We start from the raw sequence: 18,029 nt of genomic DNA, 5'->3' as shown, positions 1-18,029 counted from the left end.
CGTGTTCTACCGAGGTTAATAATCGATCCCTTCCCTTTGAGGCAATTGAATTGGCCACATTGGCTGAAGTTATCACCTCTTGCGGGCTTTGTGGAATTTGATTGATCTGAATGGTGACTCAATGTGGTGTATGGAGATCCACAGGCTTGTACAAGCCCTGACAATACTTCTGGAATCTAGGAGTAGAGATCGAGTGAAGCACATCTTTAAGAAGAGATGCTGTCAAGCAGTGTAGTCAGTCACAGGTTGTCAGCTGTGTTGTTGCCAGATATGACTCAACACAAGCACTCTCAACTATGAGTCAGAAGTTCTCTGGCTGAAGACTCATGCTGGACTTAGACATAAAAATCAAGACTGAAATCCCATGAGCCTTTTGTCCTCACCTATTCTCACAGATGAATGTAACGGATCCTACAGCATTAATTTCACAAACAGCAGGAGATTTATACAGAGCTTTGCCAGCAGTTATCCCACATTCAACATTACTAAAACAGATTATCTGACCAGTTCCATTTTAATATTTCTGGAAGCTTGCTGCTCATAAATTGGCTGCAGCTGTTTCCTTATCACAACAGTGACTGAACTTTAAAAGAACTTCCTCGCTGCACAGTGTTTTGGGACATTCTGAACAATCGTGAAAAAACGCAATATCTCTTTCAAGACATTTTGTCCTCAATCATGCCATCAAAAACCTAATCACTTCAGTGCCTGTAATGTTCACTTAGTTGATCCCAGTCTGGTGAAAATGGACAAGGAGAGAAAATAATCAGCTGCTGGTTATCATTCTACTTTGCTGTTCTGTCATTCTGTTGAAAATGCAAAGATGCCTGTTGATTAAAAGCTAACACTGTAACAAATACTGAGAATGAAACAGCGTGCCAATCTCATTCTCTGGGAATTTGAATCATTTACAGGACATGTGTATTATTGCTTGGGTAGCATTTATTGCTCATCTCCAAATGTCCCTTAGATGATGGTAGGGGGTTACCTTCTTGCAGTGAACGTCATTGGGGAAAAGGTCTCAATCTACAGCATTTCCAAATGAGGATGGTGTGCCTCTTAAAAGACAAATTGTAGGTGCTGGTATATAAAAGAAACTGTTGTCCTTGTTTTTCTTGACGGTGTTGATCACACTTTGGTGGGTCCTGGTTGAAGTGCTTTGGGGCTTGGTGCAGTACATTTGTAAATGATACAGATTGAGCATACTCTGTACTGGCAGATGATAAAGGAAATGTTTTGGCAGCAGGATTCAATTTGAAACAGGCAGTTTACTTTATCGTGAAAGGTGCCAAACATTTTGAATGTGGGAGCTGCCCTGATCCAGGCAAATGGAGAGCAGGGTAAAAGATGTTTTGATCCTACAAGTTGCCTTCTCAGTGACATACTATTCTGACTTCTAAGTGATGAAAAGGCTTTGAAGAGTCAAAGGGAGTGGTACCCAGTGCAAGATACCCAGCTTCTAACATACTCTCCTAGCTGCAGGACTTGCATGGCTATAAAAGCTTTTGTTCATTAGTGACTCCAGAGACTATTAACAGTATAATGAATATTAAGCATTAACTAGGCATCGGCAATGTCAAGGAGAGCAGGCTATGAGCATGAAATAATGTGCATAAAGTAAAAGGAATGAACGTTTTCACATTCATTGTACTGGTGGAAAAATTGATTTCTGGCTTGGGTCCCAGAATTTCAAGTAGTGGCTTTTACTGATGGGATTTCAAATTAATTCCCTTGGCATTTAAGTCCATCTATTAGCAACAGAAGGCAGATCTCACTCTCCATATCAACCAGGCACATCTGAACAATTCCCAAGCATTCCCATGAAATGTCAGTTTTTCAAATCGAGCAGTGCCTACAGCTGTTAGGGTCACTGTGGGGCCCCAAACTCTCAGCAGGTCAGGTTAAGAAAATTGACATTGAGTGATTTGAAGACCTAGTTTGGAGCATAAGCAATTATTTTTGGAGAAAAAGCAAAATAATGTGTTCCTTCCACCATTTAAGGAGAAGAGACAAAATGTCTGTGGTCTGCTGCATCTGATGGGATGAATTTGGGAAGGAAGGGTCCCATCCTGCATTTATGTAGCTGCATTTAGCCTAACCCATCCATTTAGAAATCTCTGGAATGTTCAGGCGGTAGCTTATATTCAGGGACAGATTTTTAGTTGCTCAGGTATCTGTCAAGAAGGGAATTCAGTGTGGATTCTGAAAAGGTGGAACAGCTGTTCTGGACCACTCCGCACCAATTGTAGTGGAGAACAAACACATTACACCAGCCACTGGAAGAAGCATCGGATAAATGAGAAGCATTTAAAAGCAAGACAGTAAGAGTTCAGAGTCAGCATGTTAAAGTCATAAGCAAGATGGTAAAAATAGGGAACCTTGGTTAGCAAAGGAGATCAAAGGTTTGGTCAGGAAAAGTGTAGAAGTATATATGAGGATTACGCAATAGATATCAAATGAGTCTTTGCAACTTCACAGGGAATAAAAGGAATATGAAATTGTATGGACAAGCAGAATTATGGAGAATCCCAAATCTTTTTTATAGCTTGGGGGAAAGTAGGTTCCTTCAGGGATCTATGGGTAAGTCTATGTGTGGAACCAGGGTATGAGTGGTGTCCCAAGTGAACTATGCTCATCAGTATTCACCAGAGAGTAGGATATGGATGATGGAGACTGAGGGGAGAGGTTATGTTGATATCTGGGACATGCTTATGTCAGGAAGGAGGAAGTGTTAGAGATGTTGGCACATATTCAGTGAATAAATCCCCAAGGCCCAACAGCATCTTTTCCATATTGATAATGGGAAGTAAGGGAGGAGATGGCTGGTGCTCTGATGGTAATTTTTGCATCGTCACTAGCCTTGGGTGACAGGCCAAAGGCAGGAGGGTAGTTAAGTCATTCTCTTAATCAAAAAGGTAGTAGGGTAAGCCAGTTTAGTCTTAAATCAGTAGTTAGGAAATCACCGGAAAAAACTTAAGAGACAGGATTTATGTTCACTTGGAAAGGCAGGGACTGACTGAGGAATCTTTTCTCACAAATTTGAGACTTTTGAGCAAGTAACTAACAAAACTGATGAATGGCGGAATGGCCTACATGACTTTACGTTCAAGTTCAAGTTCAGTTTATTGTCATTCAGCCATATTCATGTATACCACCAAAACGAAATAATATTCCTCTGGACCAAGGCGCACAGCACAGTACAACCCACACACATAACACAAAAAGTAATATTATCACAAACAAATTAACAAATAATAAGGTGCATAGATGATACCAGTTAAAATGTAAACAGTGTAATGCTACTGGCACTTCATGCTTGATGAGACCTGGGCTGTGGCAGAGGTTCAGTAGTCTTACAGCGTGGAGCAAGAAGTGACCTTATATGTCCTTCAGCAAGGGTCTGGATGGAAGACTGGTGCAGAGGGTTAAAGCACAAGGGATGTCAAATATTGACCAAACATCCACAATAAATGACTGGGACCTCAGCAGTACTGATGTACAGAGATCAAGGGATGATGTAAGATAATAGTTCCCTGAAAATGGCCAACATCCGGTGGACAAGGTAGTGAAGGAGGAATGTGGCAAGCTAACCATCATAGGCTGAGGCACTGACTATAAAAGTTGGGATGTCATGTTATAGCTGTACGAAACTTCGGTTAGACCGAGGGTAGGAGCACAGTGCATAGTACTGATTAGGGAGGATATGCAGCAACTGAGACTGTGCAGAAGGGATACGCCAGGATCCGAGGGGCATGTTTTTCCACACAGAGGGTAGTGGGTATATGGAACTAGCTGCCAGTGTAAATGATAGAGGCTGTTACAAACCTACCATTTAAAAGCATTTGGATAGGAGAGGAGTACAGAGATATAGGACTAATGAGGACAAATGATATTAAGATCCACAGGAACCGTGGACCAGTTGGGCTTAAAGGCCTGAACGCGAGTCTGTAAGTTGGTCTTAAGGATTAAGATAGGTCTTAAGGATGCATTACTCAGACTCCACACTGCTGCTTTAGCTGAATTCTTGTCCGGTACAGAGGACCAACTCATCCAGCCATCAACCTTAAGAATAAATGTGGAGGGAGGACACCACAGCCGTGAATCCAGTTTTCATGTAAGTGAGCTGTGTGAGGATCACCCAGTTGTTTATGAACGCTACATTTTATTGAACTACATACAATGTAACTTCAGCATAAACGAGGAAACTGGCTTCTTGTACATTCATGCTTACACAGTTCTGGCTATGTTTTATTTTAAAATGGACTAATGGGAGATCAAACCAAATCCATATTGTGTTCTGTGGTCTGTGTCGAAGTTCCACAATTCTTGCACTGACTTGAAAATAAATGATCCACAGGCATGAATCTTAATATCTGGAGGATAATCATCCCAATCGTATTCCACAAGGAAATATTTTTATGTTTTCTAATATTTTTACTTGAACTTGTTCATTTCTACAAAAATTCTACTTTGAGAACAAAATGAATTGAAGGAACAATGGAATAAAAATAACCATCAAATCTAAATCAAAAATGCACAAATGCTGAATATCTAAAGTTAAAACAACAAATGCTGGAAATGTTGAGCAAATTAGGGAGCATCAGAGAAACAGAGTTAATCTTTCAAGTCAAAGTCTGCTAACTCTGAATGCTGCCTGACCTGCTGACCGTTTCCAGAATTTTAAAAGTAAAAACATTAGGTAATCTCGAATGGATCATAAGCCACTTACATTGCAATATGAGGCTTTTCTGACTTGGGTTTTCCTCAGTGATGGTGCACCAATCAAGTGGCACTTCCCTTGAAGTGGACCAGCCTATCAGAGGTAATTGATAGTGCAATCAGCCACACACTTTGTACTTCAGACATTTTAGATTTATGTAAGCTATGACATCGCAATTGTTCAGGGACCACATCAATACTGAAACAGTTTAAAGGAACAGCAATCTGAACAATAAGAAGCAGATATTGTGTTAAAACACAACACAGTCTCCCTTTTCAGAGCATTCTGAAGAGGAAGAGTGAACAGTCAGTGCTCACGGTACATAGCAACAACAGAGGGAGAAGGATGATGTCCCATAGGTGAATTTAGGGAATTGATAGACAAATTAAAAATCAGGACATAAAAGGTAGTCATTTCAGGAATATTTCCAATTCTGTATGTGGCTGGACAGATGGTGCAGTGGGATGTGAATAGATTCCTGAGTCATTGGATCAGGGTCTGGAGGAGATGGGATGAGTCACAGGAAGCAATATGCCAAGGGGAGGCTTTGCTCGGATTGTTAGGGGATGGGGCGTATGCATATAGGGGACATTAGGATGGAAGCAAATGACAGAAGGAGAAGACATCAAGGATGAAGAACAAGCAGGACTACCCTGCAAAATAATGCCAAGGTGATATTAAAGAATATTAAAAAGGCAAGCAAAAAGGCCATTTGTCTCAGTGGTCAGAGTTTTCATAGTAAGACAGATAAACTAAACGGGAATGATTTACTTGGGATAAAGTAGACAAAGTTGTGTGAAGTGGGGTGGGGGAGGATTGAACTCAGATATCCTGGGCTATTCGATCTGGAAGAAATACTGGCAAAAGGAAGCAAGAGACTGGACAGGGTTATTGGTTTAAAAGAAGATTGACACAATGGTGAAGAAACATATGTGTTTGAGCCTGAATGGGTAGAGCTAACAAACACTAAGGGGCAGAAAATGTAGATGGAAATTGGAGCCAGCTTTAGAAATCAGGGGTGCATGCATCAAGGATTCAGCTATATTTTTGGATGATTAATGCTTACCTATAGATTGGGCTGACAACAGTTCTAACAAAGCTATAGGGGAGGAATACCTGGAGTTTATACAGGATGAATTTCTTGACCCATATGTTGAGTAATCAGATAAAGTACAGACCATCCTACTCTGGGTGTGATGTAATAAGAAACAAATAACAATCTTACCGTGTAATGTCTCTTGAGGAGGAGCTGCCATAATATGATCAGAATATAACTATAATAGATATTTATTACCATGTGTTGATAATAACATAGTTAATTTATCATATTATTATATGACTATAATAAAGTGATTTACTTTGAAACTCAAATCCTGGATCTAAATAAAGGAAACAGTGATGATATCAGTGAGGAACAGTATCTGCGGGGTTGATGGTGGATGGCAAAGCAATATTTTAAGGGGGCATGAACTGATCACAACAATTGTTCATTCCTCTCCGGAACAAAGATGAAACAGGAAGGAGAGGTCAAACAAGGCTAATGTGGAAAGTTCGGGGTGCTGTCAGATCCATGGAGAAAAATGATAAATGTTCTCTCTTTCAATCATTTATAAAATGGAAAGGGACTATCTTCCTCTTTACTGAGAATGTTCAGATTATGAAAAAAACAATACTTATGTCTGGGCCACTGATTAAACATTTAACCCTCTAATAAATATAACTAAAATCATAATGTTCAATATAACTGATTAATCATGCATCTAAGCAAGCAAGTTTTTTTTAAAAATTACTTCTGTTTTTTGAAAATCCCAATATAAGAATATCAGGGGCAACCTTAGAGAAATGTTTAAAATTATGAGAGGCATAAATAAGGTGGGATGGTAACAGTTCTTTCTCCAGGTAGTCGAGTCCAAATGTAGGGGGAATGGCTTTATGGTGAGAAGGGAAGCTTTAAAAGGAACCTAAGAGGCAACTATCTCCATGCAGAGGCTGGTGGATCGAACTGCCTAGGAAATGGATGAGGCGGGTACAACAGTATCATTTCAGAAGCACTTGCGTAGATAATGGAGGAGTGGGGCTTAGAGGGATATAGTCCAGACACAGGAAATTGAGACTAGATGGGTGGTCAGCATGGACTCAATGGGCTGAAGAGCCTGTATCCATGCTGTAGTGCTCCATGCCTTTATCTAGCCAACGAGAAAATGTAAGAGTAAAGAGTTTACTGTGCAATAAAGTGCACAACCTACCCTGGAGTGCTTTAGTCATGGAAACGGAAGGTGATTCTAATGTGTATTGAAGATTACAAGTGAAATGTACCTGGGTTTTGGCTGCTGCGTTGTTGTACCAAGTGTCCCAATACAGGCCATGTAGCAAGGTGGTAAAACTCCAATTCCACCAATCATCAGCCGTTTTCATATTTATGAAAGGATGTTTCACATTCCTAAATATATAAAAAAATAATTTTACTTATGAAATAAATTGTCAAGGGAAAATAATGCTTCAGAATCATATTTTTAGTTCTTTTTTACTTCCACGTAAATAGTCAATTTTCTTTATCGATGATGGTGTAGCAAATTGATGATTGGTTAGTTAACCATCTTACTTTCTAAAGACTTGTCTCATCCACAAGTAACAAGGGAGGAATTGTCTCCACTTTCAAATGCTGTAAAAAGCACAGCAATCCTCTTTTGGTATATGGCTGAAGTATCCATGTTTCAATTATATTGATAGAATGCTATGCAGTGTCCTGCCATGGCTGCTTGGAATCATCTTCCACATAGGAGAGTTGGGATAGTAGGCGGACAGGAATACCATCAGCTCCAAGTTCCACTCCAAGATGCACACTCTCTCCTGTGTCCTCAAAAATCTCCTTTCTCTGTCGCTACCACCAGATCAAAATCTAAAAGCTCATCTAATGGCATAGTGAGAATACTTGCAGGAGATCAAAACTTAGGGATGGGCAAGCAATGCATAAACTCTGAAAATGAAAGTTCAACAAGGTGTTATTCTCAATGTTTAGAGGTGATCATTTAAAATTGAGATTCTGCAATTCTCTACCCTGAAGGTATGAAGAGGGAAATCTTTGATGACATTTGAATGGCAGTAAAACCAGTTTTTGAAAGATTGTGGAATTGAAGGCTATGGGAAAATGGCAGAGCAAGCTTGAGGAGGATGAGATTGAGGGCTGGTCAGCCATATTGAACTGCAGAGGGGCAGATGGCCCACTGAAACTCATATTTTCTTATGGTCTAATAGTAGATTATAAGCAATTTCAAAGCACATCTATAGGAAAAGATTCCTTCAATGAACATTTGCCTGGGAATTCCAGTGCATCATGTGGTCAATAAGGTTAAATCATAAGGGCTGTTTTGGTCAAGTGAATGTCACTGTTAACTTCAGTTAACCCCCGAGCCTGAACAAAAGCATCTGATCTGCAAGGAACTGAAAATGTGGACAATTGCAGTGGAGAACTATTACTACCCTTGGGTATAGGTTGAAAGGATATCAAGCAAGTATTACTGTTCTGATGAAAAGTTATACTTGGTTGATAACTTTTCTGATGGAAGTTCCTGATGAAGGGTTTCAGCCCTAAACTTCATTTCTTTATTCCACTGTATAGATGCTGCCTGACCTGCCGAGTTCCTCCAGCATTTTGTGTATACTGTATAACTTTCTCCATCACTGCTGAGGACTTTGTCATAGACTCCTAGCTATCTTGGAATGCCCAGTCATTACCTCTCATTGGATAGCATGAGCTAATTCATCCTATAAACAAGTAATGGGAACTCACACCGGAAAGTGCCTGGTTATCTTTTCCAGAATGGGCCAAAATGACCGTATTGTCATTCACATAGTCATTATCATTATCCATGGAATAAAATGTCCATGTTAAGTACATTTTCAAACAAATACTACTAAAATTAAAGAGCACTACATACTTTCATATTTCTGTGATCATTTTCCAAATGTTCTTTTTTTTGTAATTTATTTTTTTATTGAAGTTCATCATCAAACATTTCCAAAAGATGTATTTCAGACATTGTACATATATATTATATAATCATATATATCACAAATCTCCACAAAGTATTTATCTGAGGTATACACTTATAGAAAAGAGTGGAAAGAAAAAACAAGCAAAAGGAAAAAACTATGTCCAAGTAGGGAGTGTTCTAAAGGTAGTTCTATCAAAATGTCAGCAGCACACTTCCATCTTATTCACACACGAGCAAAAAACAAAAGCCTAACTAGTTTTTCTTATCACGTTTGTGAACCCTGTTGTGTTCATTATTGAGGGATAGTGGAGAGCACACCAATTCAACTGAAATTTATTAGCAACCTTGCTTGTACACTCCCGTGTGGGATTGGCTAACTGAGGACATGGGAATAACACTATTAACTACCACTGCAAGCCCTGCCAATGTTCAAAATGCTTCCCATTTTCCCCTTTTATCAGCCTAGGTTATAATTTCAACTCAAGTCATTGTACATAGATATGATGAGATAATGTATAAATGCAAATTCTTCCTTGTGACCACATTTCTGTAAGTTATTGTTTATGATTCTTTCTGCAGACTAAACTATGTAAGCAGCTCTCAGAAATGTTCATTTTGCACAGAAGAAAATTCTAGGTTGATGAAATTAGAATTGACTAGCCATGATTAGGATACAATTAAATTATGCAGAAGTTTTGATGCTGGACTCATTCTATTGAAAGTCATGCAGCTAAATTCAATAAATCCATTCATTTATGAATGAATATTGGAAAGTAAACAATGTTAAGGGATGAGAAATTGTCATCGAAATAATTGATTAAGATCCTTTTGAAAGATCATCAGCCTGAATTGTCAACAATGTTCTGCTCTACTCTGAGTTTAATATGTTTCTAGTTCATTCATATTCTAGAACCTGTAGTGACGTGATTTTGGTTTAGTCTGAATCCTTTCTAAAGCATTCATTTTAAGGCATTTGAAGACAACTGCAAAAGCAGGCAAGAGAAAACATACCTTGTAAACTCCACTCGAATGGCTTGATTGAGGTGATACTCATCTTTGGAAAATTTACCAAATGTTATCAGCAGCAGCAGTATCAGCATAACAATGTAAAGTCCAAATTCTCTGCAACAAGGAAAATAATGAAGTTTTAAAAAGGGGTAAGGAAAGGATAAGGACTAGGGAGAGGGAAAAGTTAACAGTTAAGCAATTAAAGTTTCACTAAAAAGGATGATAATTTTTTAAAAAGTTAAAAATGTGAATACTGTAATGTTTGTTGAATGAGGTTTTCCTTTCTCATGCGGTCTTTCGCTTCCTTTAGCTGAGCAGGAGTTGGTGGTCGAGCTAATCGTAAATATCGAACCCTTTGACGAGCAGCCACAATCTGCTCAGTAGAAATATATAAACAAAACATTACTGAATAGCACAAAGAAGTTTCAAGCTAATATCTAATATTATTGTTGTCTTGCCACATTTCAAGTGAAAATATCCATTGCAATTGCACAATGACACACTTGATTAAAAATGGCTTTTAGTCAGACAGAATGGTTTTTATGTGTGGTGTACCAATGTCCAATGTCTCTCGTGCATCAGACATGCATTCAATGATGACATCAGAATGCTCTCATTGAGAAATGTTGTGGTATATGAGCAGCCTATGACTTACATTTGTAACTCACAGCACAACCAGGATCCAATCCCACACCAGTTTATAAAATGAAGTGAGATGAAGCCCATCGAAGTTTCATTAATTTATTTATTTCCGCATGTCACCCTCAGTTAATTTGCTCAACAGTTCTTAACTGGATTTCCCAAAACAATGGCAGCCATTGTATATAATTCACAGCTGCGACCCCAACCAGTCTAATGGGCTCATGCCTTCCAGCGGCACTGGACTTCAGATGTATTACCCCTCTCAACCCTGTTCCCCTGCCTTCTCCCCTTAACCTTCAATGTCCTGACTATTCAAGAACCAATCAACCTCCGCTTTAAATATCCTCAAAGACATGGCTTCCACAGCCATCTGTGGCAATGAATTCCATTAAGTTCACTACCCTGCAGCTAAAGAAATTCCTCCTCATCTCTGTTCTAAATGGACATCCCTCTATTCTCAGACTGTGCCCTCTGGTCCTAGGCTCCCCCACTATAGGAAACATCCTCTCTACATCCACTCTGTCTAGCCCTTTCAATATTCAATAGGTTTCTATGAAATCCCACCTTATTCTTCTAAACCTCAGCAAGTACAGGCCCAGAGCTATCAAACGCTCCTCATAGTTAATCGTTTTACTCTCAGAATCATTCTGATGAACCTCTTCTGCACCCTCTCCAATACCAGCACATCTGTTCTTAGATAAGGGACCAAAAACTACTCACAATGCTCCATGGGCAGTCTGACCAATAACTTATAAAGCCTCAACATACATCCTTGCTCTTGTATTCTAATCCTCTCAAAATGAATGCTGACATTGCATTTGCCTTCCTTACCACCGACTCAACCTGCAAGTTAACCTGTAGGGAATCCTGCACAAGGACTCCCAATTCCCTTTTCACCTCAGATTTTTGAGTTTGTTCCCTGTTTAGAAAATAGTCTATGCTTTTATTCCTTAGACCAAAATGCATGACCATATACCTTCCAACACTATATTCCATCTGCCACTTCTTTGCCCATTCTCCAAATCTCTGCAAGTCCTCTGCAGACTTTCCCTACTAATGATTCTTTTAGTTGCTCTCTGTAGGTTTTTAAAAACTTCCCAATCCTCTATCTTCCCACTAATTTTTGTATTGTTGTATGCCCTTTCTTTTACAAGAACCTATCAAGCTCAGCCTTAAATACATCCAACGACCTGGTCTCCACAGCTGCATGTGCTATTTTTCCCTTGTCAGCCATGGTTGTACTATTTTACCATTTGAGTATTTCTTCATTGTTAGAATACACATGTCCTGCATTTTCCTCATTTTCCCCAGAAACACACGCCATTGCTGCTCTGCTGACATCCCTGCCTTCACACACAGTAGATCCTTCCAATTTACTTTGGCCAACTCCTCTCTCATACCACTGTAATTTCCCTTAGTCCACTGAAATACTGCTACATCAGACTTTACTTTCTCCCTATCAAATTTCAAGTTGAACACAATCATTTTGTAATCACTGGTTCCTAAGGGTACTTTTACCTTCAGCTCCCTAATCACCTCCGGATCTTACATAACATTTCAGTATAGCTGATCCCCTAGTAGGCTCAACAACAAACTGCTCTCAAAAGCCATCTCTTAGGCATTCAACAAACTCACTCTCTTGAGATCCATTACCAACCTGATTTTCCTAATCGATCTGCATGTTAAACTCTCCCATGACTACCATAACATTGCCCTTTTGACTTGCCTTTTCTATTTCCTGTTGTAACCCGTGGTCCACCTCCCAGGCACTGTTGTGAGGCCTGTATACAATGTCCTTTTACCCTTGCAGTTTCTTAACCCAACCCACAAGGATTCCGATCCCATGTTGCATCTTTCTACTAATTTGATGCCATTCTTTACCAGTAGAGCCACACCACTTCCTCTGCCTACCTTCGTATCTGTCCAATATAACGAGTAACCTTGGACATTCAGCTCCTAACTACAATCATCCTTCAGCCACAATTCAGTGATGGCCACAACATCATACCTGGCAATCTGTAATATTGCAACAAGATCATCCATCTTGTTTCTTATACTACACGCATTTAGTACTGTTTTTGCTATCCTATCTGATTCTGATCCCTAATGATTTTATAGTCAGCCTGATGGCTGTAACTAAGTCCCATCACCTCCCTGCCCTTCCTGACAGTCTGACTGCATGCTATCTTTACTTTTTTACCATCTGTCCTATCCTGAGTCCCTTCACTCCGATTCCCACCCCCCGCCAAGTTAGTTTAAACCCTCCCTAACAGCTCTAACAAATCTGCCCGTGAGAAAATTGGTCCCTCTCAGGTTCAGGTGCAACCCATCACTTTTGAACAGGTCATACCTCCCCCAGAAGAGATCCCAATTATCCAAGAACCTAAAGCCCTGCACGCCATACCAGCTTCTCAGCCACGCATTTATCTGCCAAATCATCCTGTTTTTACCTTCACTGGCACGTGGCACAGGCAGCAATCCAGAAATTACTATCCTGGAGGTCCTACTTCTCAGCTTTCTACCTAGCTCTCTAAACTCTCTTTTCAGGACCTTATTGATACCAATGACATAGGAAGGAAAAACAATATGTACTAAGACATCTGGCTGCACCCCCCTCCCTCTCCAAAATGTTGTGGATAAGTTCTAAGACACCCCTGGCACCTGGGAGGCAACATACCATTCGGGTGTCCCATTCACATCCACAGAATCTCCTGTCTGTTCCCCTCACTATCGAGTCCCCTATCACTACCACTCCCTTCTTCATTCTCTTTCCCTTCTGCACCACGGACCCACGGTGCCTGTAACCCAGTCATCATGGCATTCTCCCGGGAAGTCATCCCCCACAAAAGTATCCAAAGTGGTAGACTTGTTTTTGAGGGGAATGACCACAGGGTTGCTGTGCTCTAACTGCCCATTTCCATTTCCATTTCTCCTGACAGTCACCCACCTACTTGCCTCCTGCAACTTCAGGGTGACTACTCTATATAACTCTAATAAAGTGATTTCTTGTGGCCCTTAACATATGTATAGTGCTTCCTTTGTCTGTGAATACCTCAACCTGCGGAATCAGAAAAGAACAAGAATGAATTTTAAAATATTTTCATTACAGTGCCGTATTGCTCAATGACTTTGAGATTCTACAGATTTTTTGATGAAGTGAGTGAAGTTTTTAAAAATTTAAATCAGAAATTGAGACAATGTCATTTGCAGTGCAGTTATGTTAATTTGGGCTCAATGATACACTCAGGATTACATCATAGTGAAAATTATATGCTGTTTTTTCAGTATTACTGTATGTTGAAGTATCTACTACATTTAAACCATGTTCTTTTTATCTAATCAATCATAAATGGGAAAATAGTTCATCTTTACCAAAGTTCTTTTGCAGTTTCATAAGAAAATGGGAAGCTCCCCAGGCACAATCTTAAATATAAAGTAAAATGAAGTGAACTCTTAAAGTTTGTTTAAATATTGTCACAAAGGTACTGATACAGTTGTCATGGGGGATTTCAACATGCAGGTAGACTGGGAGAATCAGAATGGTACTGGACCCCAAGAAAGGGAGTTTGTGGAGTGCCTCCGAGATGGATTCTTAGAACAGCTTGTACTGGAGCCTACCAGGGAGAAGGCAATTCTAGATTTAGTGTTGTGCAATGAACCAGATTTGATCAGGGACCTCGAGGTAAAGGAGGTAGTGACCATAATATGATATGTTTTAACCTACAATTAGAAGGAGAAGGGAAAATCGGATGTGTCAGTATTACAGTTGAACAAAGGAAACTACGGAGCTATGAGGGAGGAGCTGGCCAAAGTTCAATAGAACAATTCTCTCTAGCAGGGAAGACAGTGGAACAAAAATGGCAGGTATTTCTGGGAACAATGCAGAAGGTGCAGGATCAGTTCATTCCAAAGAGGAAGAAAGATCCTAAGGGGAGTAAGGGGCAGCCGTGGCTGATGAGGGAAGTAAAGGGCAGTATAAAAATAAAAGAGAAGAAGTATAACATAGCAAAGATGAGCGGGAAACCGGAGGACTGGGAAGCTTTTAAAGAGCAACAGAAGATAACAAAAAAGGCAATACGCCAAGAAAAAATGAGGTACGAAGGTAAACTAGCCAAGAATATAAAGGAGGATAGTAAAAGCTTCTTTAGGTATGTGAATAGCAAAAAAATAGTTAAGACCAAAATTGGGCTATTGAAGACAGAAACGGGTGAATTTATTATGGGGAGCAAGGAAATGGCAGATGAGTTGAACAGGTACTTTGGATCTGTCTTCACTAGGGAAGACACAAACAATCTCCCACATGTAATAGTGGCCAAAGGAACTAGGGTAAACAACGAACTGAAGGAAATTTATATTAGACAAGAAACAGTGTTGGATAGACTGTTGAGTCTGAAGACTGATAAGTCCCCGGGACCTGATGGTGTGCATTCCAGGGTACTTAAAGAGGTGGCTCTAGAAATCGTGGACGCATTGGTAATCATTTTCCAATGTTCTATAGATTCAGGAACAGTTCCTGCTGATTGGAGGGTGGCTAATGTTGTCCCACTTTTCAAGAAAGGAGGGAGAGAGAAAACAGGGAATTATAGACCGGTTAGCCTGACATCAGTGGTAAGAAAGATGCTGGAGTCAATTATAAAAGAGGAAATTACGACACATTTGGATAGCAGTAGAAGGAACAGTCCGAGTCAGCATGGATTTATGAAGGGAAAATCATGCTTGACTAATCTTCTGGAGTTTTTTGAGGATGTAACTATGAAAATGGACAAGGGAGAGCCAGTGGATGTAGTGTACCTGGACTTCCAGAAAGCTTTTGATAAAGTCCCACATAGGAGATTAGTGGGCAAAATTAGGGCACATGGTATTGTGGGCAGAGTACTGACATGGATTGAATATTGGCTGGCTGACAGGAAACAAAGAGTAGTGATTAACGGGTCCCTTTCGGAATGGCAGGGGGTGACCAGTGGGGTACCGCAAGGTTCAGTGCTGGGACTGCAGCTGTTTACAATATACATTAATGATTTAGATGAAGGGATTAAAAGTAACATTAGTAAATTTGCTGATGACACAAAGCTGGGTGGCAGTGTGAAATGTCAGGAGGATATTATGAGAATGCAGGGTGACTTGGACAGGTTGGGTGAGCGGGCAAATGTATGGCAGATGCAGTTTAATGTGGATAAATGTGAGGTTATCCACTTTGGTGGCAAGAACAGGAAGGCAGATTACTATCTAAATGGAGTCAAGTTAGGAAAAGGGGAAGTACAACGAGATCTAGGTGTTCTTGTACATCAGTCAATGAAAGCAAGCATGCAGGTACAGCAGGCAGTGAAGAAAGCTAATGGCATGCTGGCCTTTATAACAAGAGGAATTGAGTATAGGAGTAAAGAGGTCCTTCTGCAGCTGTACAGGGCCCTGGTGAGACCCCACCTGGAGTATTGTGTGCAGTTTTGGTCTCCAAATTTGAGGAAGGACATTTTTGCTATTGAGGGTGTGCAGCGTAGGTTCACAAGGTTAATTCCCGGAATGGCGAGACTGTCATATGTTGAAAGATTGGAGCAACTGGGCTTGCATACACTGGAATTTAGAAGGATGAGAGGGGATCTGATTGAGACATATAAGATTATTAAGGGATTGGACACACTGGAGGCAGGAAGCATGTTTCTGCTGATGGGCGAGTCCAGAACTAGAGGCCACAGTTTAAGAATAAGGGGTAGGCCATTTAGAACAGAGATGCAGAAAAACTTTTTCACCCAGAGAGTGGTGGATATGTGGAATGCTCTGCCCCAGAAGGCAGTGGAGGCCAAGTCTCTGGATGCATTCAAGAGAGAGTTATATAGAGCTCTTATAGATAGCGGGGTCAAGGGATATGGGGAGAGGGCAGGAACAGGGTACTGATTATGTATGATCAGCCATGATGACAGTGAATGGCGGTGCTGGCTAGAAGGGCCGAATGGCCTACTCCTGCACCTACTGTCTATTGTGTATTGTCTTTTCACTTTGCCAACACTCATATAAAGTGCTCAATGAATCAATAAACTATGGCACAATGTTCAAATTATTAAATAACTTTCTCCTCTCCTCATGTGTGATTGTTTCAAGAGAACAGCTTCCCTCCAGATGTCTTTTATGTGGGAATCTTGGCAGCGAATACTGATGGCTTCTTAGCATGGGGTCAAAGTTTGATCCTCTCTTTATCTTACATCCAAATACTATCCAGCAAGAGCCATTAGTGTATAACCAGAAGAGAAATTTCCAAAACTTGTAAAATTTTACAAGAATTACCAAAAAATACCAGATACAAGTAAAATTAATTGTGCAAAATAGTTTGTGTGTAAAATAGATTTTTTTTTACCCTGTCAAGATCCATTGGGTCAGAGTATGGATTGTAATGGGTATCAATGGGACAGCTCTCTGAAAGAAAACCAGGTTCGGAATTCCATTGCTTGCAGACGTCTGATGAAGTACTTGAATCAATGTCGTCAACGTAAAAGTCAATACAATCTTTGTTTTTCAGTGCGACTACAGCTGCCATACAGAAAATCTGAAAAGGAATTTGAACAGTCAGTGAACTGTGCATTCCTGCTTGCAGATGTGCCAAATGATTTATTGGTACAAATTTCAACTTTGGAATAAATGCTTTCCTCTGTAAGGATTCTTTCCCAGTATGCAAATGAAAAACTGGCTGCTGAATACATCATCTGAGAGTTATCTTGACTGATGATAGGACCAATTCAGTATGGTCATCTTTAGTGTAGATATCCACTCTGCCATGTAATTTACCATATTCAATTTAAATTGTGATAAATGGATGAGGTATACGGTAGCAATTAACTGATTTAATGTTTGAACCAGTATGAGGCTAAATTGTGTTCATGCAGGATGTGCGAAGAAGCACTTAGAATGATTCTGAGTGTGATATTCCTACCTTTCACACATCTTCTGTCAGTTTTTTTTATTGTAGAAGCAAAGTGAAGCAGTTATATAATTGAACACTGAATTTCGCATCACTTACTGCAATAGGCTGGATGACAAAGACACAGTACAGGAGAGAAAAAAACAGCGAATGTAACCACAGTATAGATTTGGTTGGTCCAAACCTGAAATCAGTAAGACAAATTGTTTCAATATTCATGCTTATAATTCAAAACAAATCAAATTTCTGGTTTAAAAAAAAAAGCAGTTGGTAAACACAGCATCCAGTCCTCCTTACCGCAGTCCCAATATACTTGTTATCAACACACACGCCAAGATAATCAAGAGGCAGACAATCCACGCCAAGTAACAGCACCAAGATGGGAGTAAATGTTGGCTTTTATTTGCCACAGGTTGTCCAAACAAACTGCTGTGTTCTAGAGATATTAACAAAAAGAAAGAGGATTTAAAGATTATACTCAGAAACATCTACTTGAGAATGCAGGATGCCTGGGATTATCTATGAAGAATAATTAGGGATAAGCTGCAAGGTATTCAATATGGCCACAACTCTCCCAAAGCTGATGCTCTATGTTAGAGGAAGGGAACTGGAGCCGTGGGAAATACAAATGTTCCAAATAAAACCAAGCATGGAATGCACATTGTATTAAAGATCAATGTTAATTTAACAAGTGAAGATCCATTTCTACAGGATTATTATTTTTTTAGTCAGCAATGATTTTTAGATGCAGTTG

General features: G+C 39.9%; 1 protein-coding gene across 1 annotated transcript in view; it reads right to left on the bottom strand.

Moving 5' to 3' along the window:
• Window positions 1-18,029, bottom strand: part of LOC140732138 (polycystin-1-like protein 1) — a 181,529-nt gene that overhangs the window by 30,432 nt on the left and 133,068 nt on the right. Inside the window, exons 45-52 of the mRNA XM_073054354.1 lie at window positions 17,573-17,711; window positions 17,375-17,459; window positions 16,715-16,903; window positions 9,978-10,096; window positions 9,727-9,837; window positions 7,037-7,160; window positions 4,730-4,813; window positions 1-176 (exon numbers count right to left, since the gene is read on the bottom strand). Of these exons, the coding sequence (XP_072910455.1) occupies window positions 1-176; window positions 4,730-4,813; window positions 7,037-7,160; window positions 9,727-9,837; window positions 9,978-10,096; window positions 16,715-16,903; window positions 17,375-17,459; window positions 17,573-17,711 (1,027 nt within the window). The remainder of the gene's footprint in view (window positions 177-4,729; window positions 4,814-7,036; window positions 7,161-9,726; window positions 9,838-9,977; window positions 10,097-16,714; window positions 16,904-17,374; window positions 17,460-17,572; window positions 17,712-18,029) is intronic.

Source organism: Hemitrygon akajei, chromosome 8 (assembly GCF_048418815.1).
Source record: "Hemitrygon akajei chromosome 8, sHemAka1.3, whole genome shotgun sequence".
Taxonomy (NCBI): domain Eukaryota; kingdom Metazoa; phylum Chordata; class Chondrichthyes; order Myliobatiformes; family Dasyatidae; genus Hemitrygon; species Hemitrygon akajei.
This window is presented reverse-complemented; position numbering and strand designations above follow the sequence as displayed.